The 23,143-nt window shown below is 37.5% G+C and overlaps 1 protein-coding gene across 4 annotated transcripts; it reads left to right on the top strand.

Moving 5' to 3' along the window:
* The first annotated feature begins 1,593 nt into the window (after positions 1 to 1,593).
* On the top strand, positions 1,594 to 5,887 carry LOC121314757 (3-oxoacyl-[acyl-carrier-protein] synthase, mitochondrial-like). Of its 4 annotated transcripts, none has more exons than XM_041248404.1 (3): positions 1,594 to 1,675; positions 2,674 to 3,689; positions 4,066 to 5,887. In XM_041248404.1, the coding sequence occupies exons 2-3, from the start codon at positions 2,695 to 2,697 to the stop codon at positions 4,472 to 4,474; spliced, it is 1,404 nt and encodes a 467-aa protein (XP_041104338.1). In that variant the 5' UTR covers positions 1,594 to 1,675; positions 2,674 to 2,694; the 3' UTR covers positions 4,475 to 5,887. The 4 variants fall into 4 exon arrangements, with proteins under 4 accessions (XP_041104338.1, XP_041104339.1, XP_041104337.1 ...); XM_041248405.1 differs by having other exon boundaries at positions 1,613 to 1,675; positions 2,677 to 3,689; XM_041248403.1 differs by having other exon boundaries at positions 1,622 to 1,788; positions 2,677 to 3,689.
* The last annotated feature ends 17,256 nt before the right edge of the window (positions 5,888 to 23,143 follow it).

The following is a 23,143-nucleotide window of genomic DNA, read 5'->3' as shown; positions in this document are numbered from 1 at the left end:
TATTGGTGCTATGCTTTGGTGCGAGAGGTTCTGGGTTCGTGCCCCCTCTCCGTCTGTGTGGCTTGCCTTGCCCTGTGTGATGCACCTGTCTGCGTTGACCTGTTTTGCTACTATATATATATATATATATACACACACACACACACACACACACACACACACACACACACACACACACACACACACACACACACACACACATATATATATATATATATATATATATATATATATGATATTGTCCCTGTAGCCAGTCCACGACCACTTTGCTGTGTAGTCAGTAAACACCAGTAGGGGTTTACTGACTAAGACCAACAGCAGGCACAGAAGCTGAGAATGTATGTTTGTACATCTGTTTTTTAAAACCAGAAACTGTAAATAAACTGCCGAGTCAGTCAAACAGAAGTAGTATTTAATTGATTATTGCTGTATTTGTACTTACATGCAATTTGATTGGCTCTTGTAATGCTGAAATTTGCATATTTCCTAATTAGCATTACAAGAGCCAATCACATTGTGTGAAAGCACAAAGCAGGCGGATAAATTTGCATACAAACTCCAGATTTAGCTGGCCACTTAAATATTTAGCTAAATGTTAAATCTTGTTAAGAGATTTAAGATTCCTGTATAAATGGTCATTCTAATACAGAAATATTAATCAAAATTAATGTAACAGGAATTTTATTTTATTTTATAGAATATTACATATCACGTTAGAAAATACAGCTGTATTAGTATAATATTAAATGTAAAGAAAACTTAACATAATTTAAGTCATTAGTCAACTGACTGTTCCCTCTATTACCCCACTACCTAGGTGGCAGTAGCATGTTTCAACATAAGCACAATTGTTTTATATACATCTGTCGACTTTTCAGAACCCCTTTGTTTGCATCTGCATCTGTTTTCTATGGGCAAGCCATTTTAACATTTAACACTCCATTTTTTATTTTAAAAACAACTCTATTTTTGATATAATTTTATTATATCTTTTATTATAATTTTATATATATATATAAACAAAACATTACTGGTATCGGTAATAGAATTGTTGACATATGAAATTGATGATTAGATGTTAAAAGGGTTTATTAACCAACTTTTTGGTAGCTGCTCCGTCAGCGCAGGTACCTGCGTGACTCGTCTGCTAAGAACACGCAGCCGACCATCAAGATCATGGTTGAGTTCACGGAAATCATTCTGCGCAGATGCTGTGCAGGATCTGACAAATTTATCCAATGACCTTCTAAGAATGATCTCTGTGAATGCACCCCATTTGTCGCAGATCTGCACAGGCATTGTTGTAACAGCCATGGCAAATCTAAATCGTGACGTCCTTCCACTTAGAGCTGTCTAAACCGTGCCTGCAATTATTTTAATTGTTTTTATTTTTCTATGTTAGTACCATAGTTCAGGTATATTATTCACAGTGCTACATCTTCAATACACACGTTTCACAATGAACGATAAGTTCCTTAATATGTATAATTCAAAAGATGAGCCTTTACAATGATATTCTGTATTATTTGAATATACAGTAATTAAACCTGGCATTATTTCAACAGGCAGTTCGTTATTCGCCTAAGAAATCTATTTTCCACGGGACCAGATTTGGAGCCATATATATTGCAGTTTACTGAAGAAAAAGAAAACAAGTGTATACCGTGTAAGGAAGGTTGGTGACCATAACGGACTTTATTGTATGACAGCTTTTGACACATTATGTCAATGGTGCGTTTTTGCGCAGAGGAGGAGCTGTACTTTCATGCTGCAGTTTACTGACTTGCAGTAAGTTCATCTTGAATCTTGTACGGCTTTTCGTGTCGTATGGGGTCCTAATTTTATAAACAGGCAAATACGTAACTTAAAATTGAGGACGTGTGGTGCATGTAAGACTATATATTTTTAAAATGTAAATATGAATGTATTAATCGGCATAATAGATGTGCTGGATTTTAACTGACAAACTTTGCGAATTACTTCTTGATGTTGTTACGTCGACATGTCGTTTTGATTGCCTTTCTGCTTGTATTGCTCTATAGAGTTTGTAACTAGGCTACCTGCAAAAGGTGAATGACAGGAGCTGATCCTAAAACATCCCTTACAGAAATATCCTATAGGATCCTATAATGGTACTATAGCACATTATTTTTTAGAGAAATCCTAAATGATTATTTTAAAAAATATAATTATAGTACTCAAAAGGGTCTCTCTACAGTAGTACTATAGGACACTCTATAGGACTAAAAAGGTTTTAAAGAAATCCTATTCGATATTTTATAGGACTTGACCAATTTACTATAGGACTTTCTATATGTTATTTCCGTAAGGTATGTTATCCGTGGGAAGTTTCTTGAGACCCCATCTTGAAAACCACCAGTGAAACAGTTATTGACTGTATTAGTTACTGCCCTTCACTGAGGCATGCAGGATGTTCTGGTAACATAAATTCAGTCAAGCAGTAAGAGCTATCTTACTTACTGCAGTGTGTTAAGGTCACATTGTTAGACTGTATGCCTTCTTAGTTCAGAATAATACATAACTGTAATAAAACAGGCTTCAGGCATTATGTTGCCACATTCTTCCTTTTTGAAAATATTATTGTGTTTGTTGTATACAGTACATTGGATAGATTATATTATAGATTAAGTTGTCTTTTTTTTTTTTTTTTAGCAGCAAGGCAGCTTCCACAGAATGCTGCTAAACCAGCAAAAACGGGTACTGAAATCAGCACATCTTAACTTCTTCAGCTTCACAAGCTGTTTCTGTCAGAGTTACAGTAATGTACCTGTGAGACTGTTCAGCAGCCCTGTTCCTCAAAAGACTCCAAGGAGGGTTGTGATTACTGGGATAGGCCTGGTATCTCCCCTTGGAGTTGGCAACTCTTTGCCCTGGAAAAAATTGATAAGCGGGGAAAGTGGAATTGTAAAGCTAAAGACTGATGATTATAAAAATGTGCCTTGCAAAGTGGCAGCCTGTGTGCCAAGAGGAGATGGAGTAGGTGAGTTCAAGGAGGAGATGTTTGTGTCCAAAGCGGATATCAAGGCCATGTCCCCGGCAACAGTCATGGCCCTAGCAGCGGCAGAGCTGGCATTGAAAGACTCAGGATGGGACCCGCAGAGTGAGCTCGACCAGTTAACCAGTGGAGTAGCAGTGGGCATGGGAATGGTCCCGCTGGAAGATATTGCAGAAACAGCTGTGATGTTCAAAACCAAAGGCTACAACAAAGTCAGTCCCTTTTTTGTGCCCCGGATACTAGTCAACATGGCTGCAGGCCACATCAGCATCAAATACAAGCTCAAAGGCCCCAATCATGCCATTTCGACTGCCTGCACCACAGGGGCACATGCTGTTGGAGATGCATCCAGGTTTATTGCCCATGGCGATGCAGCAGTAATGATTGCAGGAGGGACGGAAGCCTGCATTGGTCCGCTGTCCATTGCTGGCTTTGCCAGAGCCCGTGCACTGAGCACCAGCTGTAACTCATTACCTAAACTCGCATCTCGTCCCTTCCACCCGGAGAGAGATGGGTTTGTGATGGGGGAAGGGGCGGCACTGTTAATACTAGAGGAATACCAGCATGCTGTAGACAGGGGAGCCAGGATCTATGCAGAAGTGCTTGGTTATGGACTTTCTGGTGATGCCAGTCACATGACAGCACCAAGCTCTGATGGAGATGGGGCATTTAGGTATGTTTGTATTTAATTACTTCATTATTAGCTGTAGTTCTTTCCTCCTAGTTTCTATATGAACTTGATTTTGTCAGAAAATGTATGTCTGTGTTTCAGCTTATACTCCACACCCACTACTGTTCTATTTGCAGTGCAGTCATTCTCTCTATTATATTATAAATGGCTCTAAGATAATTCAAATAGGAATATAGTTTGAATAACAGGTATAACCACTTGTTTTTTGACATGGAAAAAACAGGAGTTTGCAATTAGATTAAGTTGCATTTATTCCCACCAGAGTTGATACTGCTAGAAATTATTTGGCAAGTTCAGAAAGTGCACGATGGGTTTTTACTGTAGTATGTCACAACTTTAAATCTTATTTTATTTACAGGTGCATGTCTGCTGCTATTAAAGATGCTGGCATACACCCTGAAGAGGTAACCTACATAAATGCACATGCAACATCCACACCACTAGGGGATGCTGCTGAGAACCAAGCTATCAAGAGACTTTTCCAAAAGAATTCCCACTCATTGGCAGTTTCCTCCACCAAGGGAGCAACAGGGCACCTTCTGGGAGCCGCAGGGGCTTTAGAGGCTGCCTTCACTGCCCTGGCGTGCTACCATGGTACTCTACCCCCTACTCTCAATCTTGACAGGACAGACACTGGGTTTGATTTGAATTACGTTCCGTGCACAGCCCAGGAGTGGAAGTCTGCCAGCAGACGGATAGCACTTACCAACTCATTTGGATTTGGGGGCACTAATGCAACACTCTGTTTTTCCAGTGTGGTCTTGTAGAATTTGAGAGTGCTTAAGAAGCCTTATTTTATATTATACTGTAGTTTTACAGATGCTTAGCTGAATTTCATTGCTCTGAATGACACAGCTAACAAAATAACAACCCCAAAACATAGTCCATATTGCATTTAACAATTCAGTAAATTCTGGTAAGATAATGTAATTGGAATATGTCCACATACATTGTTGAGGTTGGGTTATAAATACTATTAAATACTAGTTTCACATGCATATACAGTATATTATTGTATTATTCAGAATATTTAAGACATGTCAAATGCTGTGACTGGCTAGTTCCTGTAAATGTGTTGAAAATTAAACAGGCAATAGAGGAACAGTAGGTGGTGCTGATTCATAATAATAAGAATACTTTTGAATTATGTAACATTTATATTTAAACAGTCAAGTTAGAATAAAGAGTAGAGAAAAACTGGTGTGACTCTACACAGACCAAAGATTATATTTCCTAACAAATCAAGACAATCTTAGCATCACATCAAAAAGCAGACAAACAGGCAGACATGTTTTGTTGCGGTGGTTCTTCTTTTTGTTGAAAACATATAATACATTTAAAAAAGGGAAATTTCAAGTTACAAAATACAGGTAAAAGAAGACACAGTTGTGGATAACTAGGCTCCCATTGATTCATAAAATGCTTTAGTTGTGCCTTGTTTAACGTTGGTTTTGTAAAATGTATACAGCTGATCCTTTTTGGTAACTTATCTGCACATCAAAAAAAAATGTTGGTCAGATAAAGTACACAATAGTTTGTTTGCCAGAATAGTATTAGCTACAGTATACAGTGATTAATTAACAGCACAGTTCTAGTATAACATATATACTGTAGTATATTTGACTTAGACCCTTTGCTCTGGTATCATATACAGTATGTAAGCCAGTCTTTTAAAACCCCTTTGTACCAAATTTATACCATGTATGAGGAAATCAAACCGTGATCGCTGCTGCCAAATGGATCCTGAAACAGACATGCAAAGGACCAAGATACGTTTCAGTTGAGATTTGCTCATTCCCCATATGCACTTCGTAATATGATTCCTGTAGCTCACCAAGACCTATTACAGTCCTGCAGGAAACTACATGTTAATACATTGCATTGACTGACTCTTCACATATTTTGCTGGACCTTTGGAGCATCCTTTACACAGTAAAAGAACCTTTCTAAAGGTATTACTAAAGACAGCCACTTTTAAATAAGTAACAGCCAAAATTGTTTATGCCAGACTTGTTAGAAAATCTGTAACAAAATGGTTGATTGTTGTTGTCGATACAATGTAGATATTACTAAAGACGCCCACTGTGCATGTATCACAAAGCCCATAAAGAAAACAAAACATTCAAATAAATTAGTTCTGCACTGTATAAAATTGAGCTGATTTTATCAGTGCTTGCTAGTCTAACTGATTAGAAGGCCGTCTTTGTTGTTCTCCAAGTTGCTGCAGTGACATTGTAGATGCTGGTATAATGAGTTACTGTAAATGAGATACTGTTTTAGCAGACAAATTTCATTAAGTAAGCATTTGTTTGAATCTCTATACAATTAAAAATATAAATGCAAAGCTGAGTTACATTTTTCTTTGTGAAAAACCGCAATTCAAAAACCGTAAAAATCCCCCAAGGTAGCAAATCGGGCGAGTTTAATAGCTGCCAAAATGTCCCATTATATGGTATGTTCCTGCCCCCTACAACATTGTTGATTGACATTTAGTAATTTCCTCCCAACCCAAATTAAGACTTTAAAATTCAGGCCAGCCCGAGGAGTGAAATCGGACCAGAGAATTCGGGCTCCCACCTGAATTGGGAGCCAACTCGAGTAATTTAAAAACATGGAAACAGGTGTTGGGGGGGCAACTGGAGCATATTCCTGAGTTAAGTGGTTCATGGAAATGTGGTATTAGAAGGCATGTTTTGTTCTGGAAGTCGGCAAAGGAAAGAAGGTACAACTTAAGTGTGCAAGTACTGCTGGGTTATTATATATATTATGACAGAAAGAAACTCTCAAAGCATTTTGGAAAATAACCGAAAACAATCATTTCATACAGTATATAAAGAGCGAAAGCCCAGAAAAAAAAAAAAAATTACAAGAAACTCGAAAATAACTAAAAATAAGCACCGAAAAATGAAATTAATAAAAAACAAAAAACAAAAGCCCTAGTTACGATGAGGCACATCTTTGAGTCATACAACAAAAATTAATGTAAATTAGAGGGTGGTATAAAGATTTTGGTACAAGTAGCAGCAATCTTAATGCCTAAGCCCTTTTAATGGACTTGGCATTTAACGCAGGATTTTATCAAAGAGCAATTTTTTCTTTCATTTTAGCTAATGCGTGCCTACAGTGCCAAACTAACCAGCCATGAACTACAGAATCTGGGCAGTCTGCCATTTTTTTCTACTGCTGCAGATTCTGTTTTTTTTTTTTTTTTTTTTTTTTTTGCATAATGTAGACTAAATACAACAAACATAATGTGCACACTGTGTAAAATCTATCTGGAGCCTTCATATACCCTCTTAGGATTTCAAACATAAAGAGCCTGATCATTCCAACAGGACTTTCACCTATTGAAGCAGTATTGGAATAGCTGTGTTTTCGCTAGATGGCGACGTTTTATTTTTTCAGATTAAAAAAAAAAAAAAGCATGGAAAAGAGTTAACCTTATATTTATATCAAAAGTATATCTGATATATATTGTATCTAACAAAAATACATTTAGACACTTTGCGTTTATTATGTTTGCAAGCATTCTGCGAGTGTTTCTTATTGCAGTTTTTTATTTAAATTGGTACATAACAGTAAAATAATCCTATCTCTCTCTCTCTCAATATATATATATATATACCACACACACACACACACATATATATATATATATATATATATATATATATATATATATATATATATATATATGTCTATATTTATAAAATTCGTCCAGCGCTTTATGGAGAATAACCTATCATTGGATAGCTTTCTTACAAAGAAAAATGTATTTTCCATTTGCTGAAGATCAGTGAACTGTAAGGTTGGGTGCCAGTCTTGGTAAATTGTAATGTTACTTTCAGAAAGTACAACAGGCATACTCTGTAATTATTACAATCGGCAACTCTGACATAACAGGTGACTCGCAGATTATGTGTATTGTCTGCCTTTAGCAGAGGAACCCAAACGTTGGTCTGTGAGTACATTCTAGGTTGTCCGATTAAAATTTTACACAAACCACTAAATTACAGATACTGGTACGGTTGGCGTCGCCTAATCGGGATACTGATAATTGGGATTTTTGTTTAAATGGGATGCAACTTTGGAAGCCAGTTCTTCCCAATGCTATTTATGTTTAATTGGGATGTATTTTTTCAAATGATGAACGGAGATTGTTTTTCAGAGCAAGACTGTTTCGCGTAGCACAGTATAATGAATGCGTGATTACGCTGTGGCTTGAGTAAATTGCGTAAACCAGGAGCCTCCTGTGTGATGTGATTTTATTTTTTTTTGCTTTTCATTTTTAAACAAAAAAGTGTGATTAAGGTCATCTCAAATGCCTCTCGATTAATTGGGACAGCCGCTTATCGGGATATTTTTCCTTTTAAGAGGCGTCCTGATAAAGCGGCGCCGACTGTAACTCAGCATCACAGCAGTCAAACTATGTGTGCACTCAGAGTTGTGCTTTCTTCGATGCCAAATATTATGAAAGGTTATCAAGCTTGAATTAAATCTTTAACCTTTCATATGTAACCTGCTGCCATTTTCAATTATAATGGGATTTTGCCCAAAAGTCAAGCTGACTAGTGATTTGACTCCTTCACCAATATTTCACATTCATCTTGCATTAGGAAAATACACAAACACGTGCTTACAGCAAATTCAAATTCATTACATTTTAAAATATTTTTTAAAAAGTGTTATATTCTTCTTTTAGTCAATTACATTAAATTAAATTTACTCCAATTCCAGAAAAAATAGGGATTTACTACTATTACAACTGTAAACAGACGTATACAAAATGAATTTTCATTTAAGTTTTATTTTAATACTGTTTTTAATTACCGATTTTATTGGGGTTAGAGTGTACCTTGGAACACAAGAAGGAATTCCAACATCTAAATCAGGCCTTATTTCAGAAAATAAATATTTTAAATGGCTGAAGTGTATGAGGTCAAACTGGGCCAGTGTCACAGTGTTGGATATAATGGATCATTCATGGAAAGCAGTTGCTGGAAGGGATTTCAATTCAGTGAAATGCAGGAGAGTCTATGGAAGACAGAAAGTATATGAATCCTGTTTAAATTTTGCTTTCCTCTGTCTAACTCCTCATATCACACAGAATCTGTTTCATACTTGCAATAAGAAAAGGTTTCTAGTAAAAAGAAAGGAGCCAAAAGCACTTAATTTACTTGACAGAAATCAATAGGTGGAAGAAGCAATGTCTATAAATGCTTCTTTAAACTGCTACCATGTAGTGACTCGACAGTGTCTTTAAAAAGATTTAGAACAGAAAACTGAATTGAGATGCAATCAATAAGTGAATAAATATTTCCCTGGTGGTATAATTCATTTAGAGATTTCATGTTCATCCTTTATTCTGCTCTACTTAATTTTGTAAAAAATTGTTTTAAAAAAATACATTTGTTTTATTTTACTTTAAAGTCTAGTTTGGCTGCTCATCAGAAATAGATACAAATTCTTTGGAAAGATTTTGTAATACTGGGTACAGGACTGCTTAGACTTTACTAGGTGCATCATTGTCTGTTTATTTCATCAGCCTTCATCAATGCTTCCAAGGTTCAAATCAATAGCAATTGTGTATTTTTCAGTTCTAGGTCCAGATAACAGACTCCTGCCATTAATACCCTTCTTAGATACTCCTGGAAAAGTATTACTTAAATGTCTTTTAATACAGTGCAGTCAGTTTATAAGAATCACTGATATAAGAATCAATCACATATAGTGATCAAAACCACGAGGACACTAGGGGGATTGCACAGCTTTGCATCTCCACTTAATGGAAAACTTTTTTTTGAGATTTGCATCGCAACAGAAAGTAAGCCACAGATGCTTAAATGCAGTGGTAGTGCTGAGACTAAAATACTGTTCTGTAATGTCATTTTAATTCAAAGTCCATTACACGTAACACCTAATGACAGTTCAACTAGGTACCCTCATGAGACGATCGCTTTTCAAGTATACTGTAAGTAAAATAGGATTCTGCAGCCTTGAGTAAACATAATCGTGATCATATAGCAAGCTGCTTACCTACAAGGACTTGTGAAGTGGCCATGGGCAGTGTAAATGATTTTGCTGGAGTCTTGATTTATCGTTTAAAACTGGCATTGGTTTTATTTTTGTTACTAAAACCAAGCTTTCAGTTGGAGCACTAACTAAACAATACTTTGTGTGGTCCCGGTGCATACATAAGGGAACTCATGACATCTAGTGGTCAAACCATTACACTGCAGAAAACAAAACTAACATAATAATTCTGCAGCATTTCACCACAGTAATCATATTGGTCCACTTTTAAGAGTCAACTGGTTATGTGAATCAAATCACCCAGGACGGATGGGATTCTTATAAACGGACTGCACTGTATTTCTCTGCTGACATTCAACTATTCAAATTATGTCATGGGGATGAAAGGATTTCTTAAGCAGTTTAAAAACCGAATTTGGAAATCAATTATTCTGCCAGAGTTGCTATCCAGGGGGAGGGGAGGGGGGAATCCATATTTCAGAAGTGTTATTTTACATATAATACAAAGCAGTTATGTGTGAAAAAAATATTCACCATTAAGTTATAAACCACAACCTGGAGACAAGAAGGGAATGTAGATCTGCTGGAACTGAACATCCACTAGGGGTTCTGACATGAGACAAGCCTATACTGATCAATCTAAAACATTAAGGTGACCTCCATTCTCCCTGATCTGTTTTGGATGATTGTGCCTTCACCCCCTTCCCTTGTTTTGCTGTGGGATCATTCCGGGTTAAAGTTATCAATTTCCAGTCAGTTAGTCCCCTTGATTTCTTCCATATCCCTTGTTGGTCTTATCTTGGCTATACTCTTTCAGAGATACTGTATAATATTTCTCAAGCAAACCAAGGCTCATTAGAACCTGTCCTATGACAGCAACAGCTTGGATGTCTTATGCGTTTACAGTGTTCAAAGTGCTACTATTTAACAAGAGTCTAATTTGTGCTGAGCTTCATTTTGAGTGTGTTTGTTTATACTGTAAATAATTCAATTTTTATTGTATCATGTCTGGCTTTATTGGTCGTTTTTATTATTGGTTAATTTCAAAACAGGAAAAAAAGGAATTATGTATTTAGATTTATTTAAAACAAAAAGTACACTATCCAGAGCTTAGTTTTGTATACGGTGCTTTCCTGTTATTTCACAGTTCAATCACAATTCACAAATTCTATTATTTCGAGGTTACACCATGTTGACAGTAAATAGTATGTGTTCTTAACTGTACAAAGGCCTATCTCCCTGTTTCCAGTATTTCATTAATTTTGAAACATCAAATAGGAAAATAGCAAGGGAACGCTATATTTTAGAAATATTTAATTGTGTGAAAACAATCCCAGTAAAGTTAAGAACCAGTAAAGATAAGAGAACCATTACATAGACAGCTGGTTTCAGAGATGTTGAATAGCACTAATCTTGGAAAACTTAATGTTATGTTCGGTAAGGTAGTCAAAAATGAGTGCTAATCGAGGTCTGTGTAATCAATATATATAAAAAGCAACAAGTTTTGTTATCTTGTAGTCTATCTAGTTTATAAATTACAGTTATTCACCATAACATTATCATTGTAGCTTGGCTGTGGTTCTGAGAGTCACATTGACAACCCCACCTTCACATTCCCCCATTTCAATTTACTTTACTCTGCTCCTTTTGTAGAATTTTAAAACACTGGGGAATCAGCCTGGATTTCATCAGCCACTTATCTGTGGTTTCTTGGGATTACCCTTAAAAACTGCTGGTTGATACAATACAGGGGGATTCCCCAGTGTTGTAAAAGGCTAGAAAAATCCAGATCAAGATTATCCCAGTAGCGTGATTATATCAACATATTAGTTGTGAACTACCAGAAATCAGGAGCAACTCTCAAGCTCCACTGACATTAACAGGGGTGACATTTTGCTGGTACTCACCATTAGTCCATACCAGGTCTTATTTTAATGCTGGTAGTGGGTACTGGCACTTACTTCATCTGCTTTTCTTTTTTTGTGCATGCATTCTGTCCACTCATACAGTCTACTAGCGAACCATTTCTCAAATGCGCTTTCATTCAGCACTTTAAACATTCTGTTTTCTCATACTACTTCTGTGTCCATTAGCTGCTATTGGCCACCATTAACGTCAATATAATCACGTTGATTGGCCGAGCTTTCCTTCTGATCAGATTTCATTTTGGCATGCTTCACAAATCTCTGCCCATTTTGCTTTGTGTCAGTGCTCATTGGCTGATCAACAAGAGAAGATTTTAGCAGTGAAACGTGAAAACAGCGGCATGGAGTAATTAATATTTTCTTAAGTGCGGAGAAACTATCTGAATATTCGAACAAACATTACTGCATATGAATTTGAAGGCAAAAATCCACGTAAGTATCCTCCATAAATTACATAGTTGATAAATATTACAAATAATTATCACAGCGCATTTTGCCATGCACCGATTTCCTAGCTAGAATTTGCTTGAAAGTTTTTTTTTCAATGGCTTGTAAAAAGTGATGTGTGGGACAGTAGGGATTAACATTAAAAAGACTTTAGATTTTAGATTTGGCAAGCGAGTCAGAATCGGAATACAGATGCAAGGGTATTGCATGCTTTCCAAACACTGGCCCAGCTTGCAAGGTAGATGTTAAGTACTGTGTGTAATCAAAGGTAGTGGCACACAACATAATTACATATTTCTCGTGTGAATGGGACATTATATGACTGCATAGCCTGATCTAGCCTGTGTTACTAATGTATTCTTTGTGTAAAGCCTGTAGCAGTTGATGCTTAACTAGGAATATAATATGCCATTCACACAAGAAAGACGTAATTATGTGTTACAGTATCAGATTGTTACTGGCAAAGCTATAAATCAGACAATGATAGCAAGCCAATTTCTTTTGAAGCATTTAGATTTTGCTGTCTCCACTGAAAGTCACATCAACGATAAGTACTGTTTAGCTCTCACCATTTCTTTCTTTCCTGTTGACCTTACCTTTTACAACCAATAATTAGTTGGCTTTTCCATTGATCCCCCATTACAGCCTTCTCAGATACTGACCCATACACGCACTTCTTGCATTCTACCAATCAATACAGTGAAAGAGCAGCACTTTTGATTTTATAAGCACCTTTTAATACATTTGTCGTTCAACCTTTTTAATAAAAGCACACTGAGGCTGAATTATTTTCACCATGGAAATGATTTCCTCTTTGATATTCAATCCCCCCTCAGGGGGAGTTCAGTGCCTATGAACTATATACATTTAAAGCATCATATCGCAAAACTGACGGTTCCATATTCTGATTGTCATGAAGGTGTTGGCTATGATGATGCAGTGCCAGGATCTATCCACGCTTCAGATCCACCACCTTGTTTATCACACACTGAGTCAAATAAGGAAAGATGAGCTTTTGACGTAACAGTAACGCGATTCGCAGTACTATCTCTTCAGAATGTTTGAGTTTAAAATGAATTTGCACAAACAGTTACAGAGCGTGTAACCTCTATGTAGGTTTTGGAATCTAGAGGCTGTCATTAAGTGAAACTTTTTTTGGGGTATGAAGGGAGTTCTTTAAATTACCAAACTAAAAATACTAAACCCAAGTAAGGAAGCAATATTAGCTGAAATATGAAATTCCTCTCTAAATTACCTTCCTGTTGACACCTACAGAAATAGTGAATTCTCCTTGAGGATTCTCAAGCTTCTTGCTGCCCTTTCAAATGTCTTCCCGCATTATCATGGTCTGAATGTCATTGAAAGGTTACCGCTGGTATACTTCTGAAGCTCTCCAGTTTACGGATGAGCTCATCTTTAGCATTTTGACTGCTGTGCATTGGCTTTGTTTTAATTGAAACTTACATTTTCAGTCATGTGATCCTGTAACATCCAAGCAACACAAATAATGCATGATTGGTGTGCATTGAAACCACATGATTGAAGTACTTTATTCAAAATTCAATTTCTATTGGTGTTTGTGTGAATTGCAAGTGAGCTCTTGTTGAGTTCTTGAGTGTTCACTGCAGCTTTTCCACAGCCAGTATCTGCCAGGTGAGTGAGAAACCATGCTTTACCCTGGAGAAGGTCAATGTGGCAATCCTCATAGCACACACATCCACTTTGCAATGCTTACAAGGGCCTGTTGTTAACTGAAGCGTATGAACATGGTATTCCTGATATCAGTTTGGAAAACTGGCACACATGTTGTGCCTATGAACCATATATTCCCGATATGACTTAGGATGCACCATTCAGATCAGTGTCCCTAAGATTTGAAATTTATACAGGATTGTGCGATTCAATTTAATTTCTTAAACTTTGTCTTCGCATCAAGAAGTCTATAAAAATGCACACTAATGAACAACAGTGGCTTCATACAAGACCACACATATTAGAGGACATTTTTTTTTTCAGGTTAGAATCATGTTTACTATAATAGATTCTGTTTCATCCTGTTTTACTGAAACCATGGGATAGGTTGATTAAAGGCAGGTTTTTTAGCCAAACTGTTGGGGGGGGAATAACAGCTACTGAAACATGTGATGCATTTTACACAAAATACAAGCCAAGGGAAACAAAATGCTTTACCCACTGTGTAACTATTCTAGCCACGGGTAGGTTGCATACTATACCATTCTAAAATGTTTTCCTCTACTAACTGGTGGTTGCAGTACTTAAACAGTAGAACCCGAAGAGGGCATTACTATCTGGTAAGGCCCGTCTCATGTCATTAAATGTCCTGAGCTACAGGGTTCTATTGCTATTAGAAAATAAGTGTGACAGGATGACGGTGCGGTGACGTCAGGCCAGAGGCAGGAACTGAAAACACAGACAGGCAAGTACTGCAGTTCAAAAAGACACATGGTGCACCGTTTTATTTAGAACAAAAATAAAGTGAATAGTTAAACAAAAACAGTGCTCACAGAGTACAGAAAATAAATATTCAAACAAAAATAAATCACAAACACAAATAATCAACTAAACTTAAGGTCAGGCTGGGCAAGTGCCTTCACTGTTCCTTAGTTTCCTTTTTAAATTTCTTTCCTCTCGTTCTCCCTTTCTGTCTCTGAACACCCACCCCGAAGTGTAGAAAGCTGTGTGGTTTATATATCGCGGCCAAGGGGTTTAACTAGTTCGTAATTATACTATTACCCCTCGGCCACAATCTGCACAAGTTTATTAATTGTGTGACTGCCGACTATTTTAACAACGCACTAGCCGACAGCCACACATTAGAACATAAGAACATAAGAAAGTTTACAAACGAGAGGAGGCCATTCGGCCCATCTTGCTCGTTTGGTTGTTAGTAGCTTATTGATCCCAAAATCTCATCAAGCAGCTTCTTGAAGGATCCCAGGGTGTCAGCTTCAACAACATTACTGGGGAGTTGATTCCAGACCCTCACAATTCTCTGTGTAAAAAAGTGTCTCCTATTTTCTGTTCTGAATGCCCCTTTTTCTAAACTCCATTTGTGACCCCTGGTCCTTGTTTCTTTTTTCAGGCTGAAAAAGTCCCTTGCGTCGACACTGTCAATACCTTTTAGAATTTTGAATGCTTGAATTAGGTCGCCACGTAGTCTTCTTTGTTCAAGACTGAACAGATTCAATTCTTTTAGCCTGTCTGCATATGACATGCCTTTTAAGCCCGGAATAATTCTGGTCGCTCTTCTTTGCACTCTTTCTAGAGCAGCAATATCTTTTTTATAGCGAGGTGACCAGAACTGCACACAATATTCAAGATGAGGTCTTACAAGTGCATTGTACAGTTTTAACATTACTTCCCTTGATTTAAATTCAACACTTTTCACAATGTATCCGAGCATCTTGTTAGCCTTTTTTATAGCTTCCCCACATTGCCTAGATGAAGACATTTCTGAGTCAACAAAAACTCCTAGGTCTTTTTCATAGATTCCTTCTCCAATTTCAATATCTCCCATATGATATTTATAATGTACATTTTTATTTCCTGCGTGCAGTACCTTACACTTTTCTCTATTAAATGTCATTTGCCATGTGTCTGCCCAGTTCTGAATCTTGTCTAGATCATTTTGAATGACCTTTGCTGCTGCAACAGTGTTTGCCACTCCTCCTACTTTTGTGTCGTCTGCAAATTTAACAAGTTTGCTTACTATACCAGAATCTAAATCATTAATGTAGATTAGGAATAGCAGAGGACCTAATACTGATCCCTGTGGTACACCGCTGGTTACCACACTCCATTCTGAGGTTTTTCCTCTAATCAGTACTTTCTGTTTTCTACATGTTAACCACTCCCTAATCCATGTACATGTGTTTCCTTGAATCCCAACTGCGTTCAGTTTGAGAATTAATCTTTTGTGCGGGACTTTGTCAAAAGCTTTCTGGAAATCTAAATAAACCATGTCATATGCTTTGCAATTATCCATTATCGATGTTGCATCCTCAAAAAAATCAAGCAAGTTAGTTAGGCACGATCTCCCTTTCCTAAAACCATGTTGACTGTCTCCCAGTACCCTGTTACCATATAGGTAATTTTCCATTTTGGATCTTATTATAGTTTCCATAAGTTTGCATATAATAGAAGTCAGGCTTACTGGTCTGTAGTTACCTGGTTCAGTTTTGTTTCCCTTTTTGTGGATCGGTATTACGTTTGCAATTTTCCAGTCTGTCGGTACCACCCCTGTGTCAAGAGACTGCTGCATGATCTTGGTTAGCGGTTTGTAAATTACTTCTTTCATTTCTTTGAGTACTACTGGGAGGATCTCATCCGGCCCAGGGGATTTGTTTATTTTAAGAGCTCCTAGTCCCTTTAACACTTCTGCCTCAGTTATGCTAAAGTTATTTAAAACTGGATAGGAACTGGATGACATGTGGGGCATGTTGTCAGTATCTTCCTTTGTAAAAACTTGTGAAAAGTAATCATTTAACATATTTGCTATTTTTTTTTCTTCCTCTATGATTTTGCCATTTGTATCTCTTAAACATTTAATCTCCTCTTTGAATGTTCTCTTGCTGTTGTAATATTGGAAAAACATTTTGGAATTGGTTTTAGCTTCTTTAGCAATGTTCATTTCTATTTCTCTCTTGGCCTTTCTAACTTCCTTTTTGACTTGCATTTGCAGTTCTGTGTACTCTTTCTGTGTACTTTCTTTTTGGTCCTTTTTTAATGCTCTGTAAAGTGCCTTTTTTCGCTGAATATTTTTTTTAATTGATCTATTAAACCATTTTGGCAATTTAGTTTTACATTTAGATTTGTCTACTTTAGGGATATAATTGTTTTGCGCCTCTAGTACTACGTTTTTGAAGAACAACCATCCTTCCACAAGGTTTTTTTAAAAAACAAAAACACACGGCTACGTCACTATAAACACAATAAATAATAATAAACAAACACAAAATAAACTGCACAGCGGCAGAGGGGGAAACCCTGTTCTAAAAAATAAAGAAACAACACATTTAAGCAGGGCTTTCCTACCACCCTGCTACATAAGATTTCAAGTTTTTCTGTTTGTTATTTTTTGTTTTTTTGTGATTTTATGCAGCACTAGTTTTTGTTGCTAATGAATACCAACACTTTCCTCAATATTCCATGAGTTATGTGGTTTGCTCGGAATTCCATCTGTGCTTTGTTAGCCTTCACTCAGGATTCATTATAGAGATGGTAGAGGCTCCTCGCCTTCCGATTCTGAAGACTGCAGAAGATCCTCCCCTTTTGGCTCTGGAGATAGTAGTGACTCCTCCCCTCTGGCACTCTGGCAGACAGCTCCTCCCTCTTTGGTACTGGGAATGGCACAGACTTCTTTGCTTTCCTCCAGGAATGGCTGCTCCACCCCTTCTTCCATTTTGGGACAGGGAGTTACGTCTTCTCTGGCATTTGGGGAGGCGCCTCCCCCTCTTCCTCTTAGAGGGTGTAGTATACCCAGGCAGACAAGGAGGTCTTTCAATCCTTTTATACATGTGGCTACTCCACAATTAGCACTAATTACCTAATTGGGGAATGGCCACACCTGTGATTGCTGGCAGGGACAGATTTAAACCCATCCCTGCCAACCTTACATTCCCACACACACACTTTACTGTATTCATGTATTTTCTGGCAGATTGATTTGGAACAGTGATTAAACATGGTTTGAAAGATAACATTCAAGGTCCTTTACCAGACATTAAAGCCCTCATATTGACGAATCTGGTTCAAAGAAATGTCTGATCCATTTTCTATTGCTTATCCTTGCTCCCTAATTACTCCTATGAGGTGGAGTTTATATTCACTGTGAAATGGACACTGCCCAGCACAGACAGGTAAGCAAGACATAGCACCATTGGCTATAAACCTTAATATGGATAATTATTCAAAAACAAAACAAAACAAAAAAATCAAATGTAGAATTTCTCAAAATCACAATCCTCTGTAGAATTGGTTATAAATAATATAGCAAACATGCAACTATCAAGACTATCCTCTATTTTGAACTACATCCAAACATATGTAAGGTGTAATTGAAATAAGATTATAAATATATACATAAACACCCTGTAGTACAATGCATTTCTGTATGGCTACATAACAGTATCTATTCAATAAGAACTAAGCAGCTGACAAATACACTTACACGACTGCAGCATATTTCTTATGGTTTTTAATGGATTTCAAACCATACCTAAGTGAGCATGTGTAACATATTTTCTAGAACCAGGGAAGAATGGGCAGTCAATTTAAAAAAAACAAAAAACAAAACAAACAATACTACAAGGCACACACACAGAAATTAAATTGTTAATATCATTTGAAATATCATTTGAAATGCTCAGCTTTCGAGATTAATCAGTAATATGTTCCACAAACATAAGAAAAATGCAGCTCATTTCCCTTGTGTTTGTTGAATAAATGCAAGAAAGTCGTTGCTGTCACTGCTGTTTAAATATAATACAAAGTGAGCTAGAAGCCAGGTCCCCTTTTTAGATCATTATTAGGAATGAATGGCCTTTGCGATGCTGTCAGTCATGGGGGTATCTATCAGTTGAGATGTAAAACACTCTGTGCAGGATTTTCAAAAGTTCATAATTGATAACTCCAGTGTTAATCAACAAATTGTTATGTAGCATTGATTTTGGCATTTTCAAGAGGTCGTTATGCCTATCCTGTTATTAAATAATCATGCTAACATGATTTCGGAAATTATGTTAATTTACGAAATAATGTTAATATCTTAACGAACAGTGCTTCTTGCGACTATTTCTTTTGTTTGTGTGGGAATTTAAAAGCAAATCCATGTTAATTGTCAGAATTTAGCAGGAGTTCATTTGCACTTGGAAAAGGGGGGTTTCAGTTAACAAAAGACTACAACTCACATTGAAACAGAAATTTAACAAACCATGGCTGTGACGTAGATGATACAGAGACTACCTAGATAATTAAATATTTGTAGTTATGAAAATATTTTAGACTTTTATATACTTGTGGTTATGAATGAGATTTTTTAACAATTTGTAACCTTAAGCCTGGACATCGGAAGGGATGCATGGATGCGTAAAGTACAGTGGAAATGGGGCGAAAAGATAAGGCTATGGCAGTAATAAATATCTACAATTTTGGTTAGAACTTAATGCAACATTATCATTAAATTCTACCAAATCTGTTTACAATGAAGGTAACCTTTACTGTGTCCTCCAATTGCTTATAAAGTCAGCAAAAACATGTTTTCCCTTTGTTGTAAATAAAAACGTGATTTGATATATTTTAATTATAACGCTATTAATAATAAGCAAATCATGCAGCACGGTCCTAATAGCAGTTGTTAAGTATTCTGTAAACATTTTGTCTAATAGTTAAAAAGTGCAATATGGAACTTGCTTTCAGAAGATATCATCACAGAGATGAATGCAATACCTAATGTGATCGAGATCATTGACAAACATATTTCTATGTTGTCAGACCCCCCCCCCACACACACACACACACACACTCTATGTATAGTGTACACTCTTACCTTCACATGTCTGCATGCACATATTATTCGTGCATAACGATAGCCTGTTTCCATCGTCCCAGATGAGCATACAGGAGCTGTGCACCCACAAAGCCTGTTGCTCACTGACCTTCTTGGCGGAGGTGATGGCCAATAGAAAGGGTGTCTTCATAGCGAGGAGTTTCAACTCTATGGAGTGAATGGGCTCAAACAGAGCATTAGTGACAGCCTCCAGTACATGGTCTAGACTCCACTCAGGGGAGGACGTCCCTTCTAGATGGACGTAACCACCAGATACCAGTCTTGAAAATATCTCCACTTGTAGGCCTACAACGACCTTGTGGAGGAGGCCCTAGCGTTCTGTAGCATACTTTTGACCACATCTGAGAGCCCTAAAGCAGACAGATGGTCCTGTTCAGGGGCCATACACATAACTGGAGTCTGCCCGATTCTGGGTGCCAGAGAGTGCCTCTTGTCTGACTGAGGATATGTCGATGCCTAGTGGACCACCGAAGTGGTGGACGGAGAAACATAGGGGGCAGTGAATCGTTTCTTCTGTGGCATAGAGATCGACTTGGGCTTTGCCAAACCACTCTCAGATGCACTCCACTTCTTGAGAGTGGAACTGCCATTCTGAATGGTGAGGACCCTCTCTCGAAAGAGAGAGGAGGTCCACCTCCCGTTTCGCTAGACTGGGAAGGTGAACATCCCAGAGGCACAACATCAGACGTACTGTCGATTCTTGTTGACACAGGGATAGACAGTTCTGTATAGCGGCTGCTCAGTCATCTCGTATTGCAAGGGAGTCCAGCCGGAGTCCCAAGTAAACCATATTTTGCACCAGTACTAATTGGCTCTTGACATCGTTGAGGGTGAGATCGCCCTGTAGGCCACTGCTCCTTTCCTGCAACTAGGAACAGATCAACCAGTCGTCTAGGTAATTCAGCAATTCAGGATGGCATCCACGCACTTTGAGATCGTGCAGGGGACTAAGGAGAGGCTTAATGGCAGCACGAAAAACTCGAAGATGCTTCCCTCAAAAGCTAAGCAGAGATACTTCCTGTGCGTGGGACGAATAGGGAAGTGAAAATACACATCCTTTAACCCTTTGCGGTCCATTTATTCAGCACCTGTCAGGCGCGTCAAGTGCAATTAATTTTCACACGCGCTGTTTATTTTACACACGCTGTTTAAAATATTTTCCAATTAAAACCAGTTTAAAGGGCATTGCAATGCTAAGCGACATCAGTACTGCATCTCCAGCCAAGCCCCATCCCGTGTTCGCTGTATTTTTCACATACTTCTTTATAAATGTGCATACTAATAAATCCTCTCCTTATCATTGGTTTTATTACCAAACTCCTCAATAATGCGATCCAAGTCATTAGTTTATTACTATAATATCTTAAAAAGCTCTGTAAATGTCTGTGATATTCTTTGAGCGCTGGATGCAGAAGCACATTCGGCTCCTATCGGTCTCACAGGCCATTGTACGGTTTTCTCTGCTTTTTCCGGAGAAAAAACGACTAGAGACCCATGCTTTACATCTTTTTGATGATGTTGGACAGGGTCCAACATTGGACTGGAAAGGGTTAAGTCCATGGTGATAAACCAGGTGCCCGGCCGGACAGACTAAAGAATGTGATGGTGTGTGACCATTTGGAACTTCCTCTCCCTCAAGAACCCGTTGAGGTGTCTCAGGTCCAGCATGGGGCAAAGACTGTTGTCCTTCTTCGGCACCAGAAAATACCTTGAGTAGAACCCCTTATCTTGAAAATGCATGATTAGAGGAATTCACCGAACAATTAACTATAAACAAATGGTATATTGGGTTGGTGAGCTCTATCACAATTTTAAAAGCATACCATGTATACATGTATAATAACTAACAACTACAAACATAAATGACACTTCAGATGTATTTAATTAGCTCTTACAGCACTTGCATGTATTTATTTAGCACTATTTAGCACTTACCCCCCTCCCCCTCTCCCTCCAAGAAGTGTTTTCTTGGTTGGTTTGATCAGCGCAATGATAAATAAGAATAATTTGGAACAAATTGGAAGTAAATTCTTGATAGACCAAGTTTTAGGGAAGTAGTGTTAAGATTCGTCACTATTTATATCACTTTAGTTCAATTAATCCTTATCATGCTTCTCCCTATGTCCCCTGAGTCAGCAAGTGTTGTTTAAGGGAGCAGAAAGATCAGTGTGTGTGTGTGTGCGCGCGCGCATGTTTTATGCTGTACAAAACAGTCTTTCCACTTCGGTATAGCAATGAGGATTGGTACAGATTCCTCGATGCAGTGGTACCTCATTTCACTGTATATCAGGTATGTACTGTATATGAAGTAGATTCAATATTTGTCTTTCCCTGCTCTACATTTGGCCAAAAAAGTGGACTCCACTGTGAACATCCACATCCACTGTGAACTAACTGGACTTAAAATAGGGGTGAGGGAGTAAGGAAAACGAATACATATTTAGGAATACTTTTAGTTCCAGACTATAGCCGTCAAAACACATGTGTAGCAGAGTAGAGGCAGGAAAGAGACTCAGAGACTTATGAACTGCAGTGAAAAGCGCTGGATGCGCACTTTAATAAACAACATAACACAAATAGCATACCTGTCTCTACCACATTATGAAAGACAGCAGAATCTCTTAATTACTTTTAAAGCCAATGTTGACGGGACCAGGAACCAGGCCAGTCAGAACCCAAAACAAAATCTAACTCAGAAAGAAGTTAAAAAAATGCATGTGGACTTTATTTACAGCGTCCAAAAAAAATACAAACGCACACAAAAAATGTATTTTTTTCTCCCCTTCCTCATTTTTAAAGAACAATATTTGTACATTAGTGCCAAATTTCAAATGTTCACTTTTCCAAAACTGCTTATCTTCTTTAAAAGAAATGTGGCCAGTTCTCTAACCAGTGGATGAGTCATAATAAAGAATATAGAAAAAAGCATCATCAACATCACAGTCAATAAATCAATATGAACACTTTCATCTGAAAAAATAATAAAGCTTTAAGAGGCTGCAAGATTTGAAATTATGGGCTCAGTTTACTTCGGGATTCTAAGGGAATTATTATTTTTTTTATGCTGTTACACACAACTGTGATTTATAAAGTTTGTCGGCAGACCTCTAAAGCTTAAAACAGTCAGCAGTCTGCAATAAATTCCAAAAGAGCTGTAAATACTAAATGCACTTGTCTGGACTGCCAGGAAATAAAACAGGTTGTAAAACCAAAGACCATTTCTCATCGCACACTTACCTCCAATTTACTTCTTTCTTTTGAAGATTGATGTTTGCAACCCTGCAGGCCTTGCACAAAGACTGAAGGTCCTTCCCCTGAGGTAAAAACTGTAATACATTAGTGTATTGGAAAACTATCATTGGACTTTTGTGTTGCATTTTCCAAAACCGCACCATATCTCAAATTGTGAGGGCATTTTCCACACAGGAACACTAACAGACCAT

The sequence above is a fragment of the Polyodon spathula genome, chromosome 4 (genome assembly GCF_017654505.1).
Source record: "Polyodon spathula isolate WHYD16114869_AA chromosome 4, ASM1765450v1, whole genome shotgun sequence".
NCBI classification, from domain to species: domain Eukaryota; kingdom Metazoa; phylum Chordata; class Actinopteri; order Acipenseriformes; family Polyodontidae; genus Polyodon; species Polyodon spathula.
The sequence above is the reverse complement of the archived record's forward strand: the minus strand, read 5'-3'. Positions and strand labels throughout refer to the sequence as shown.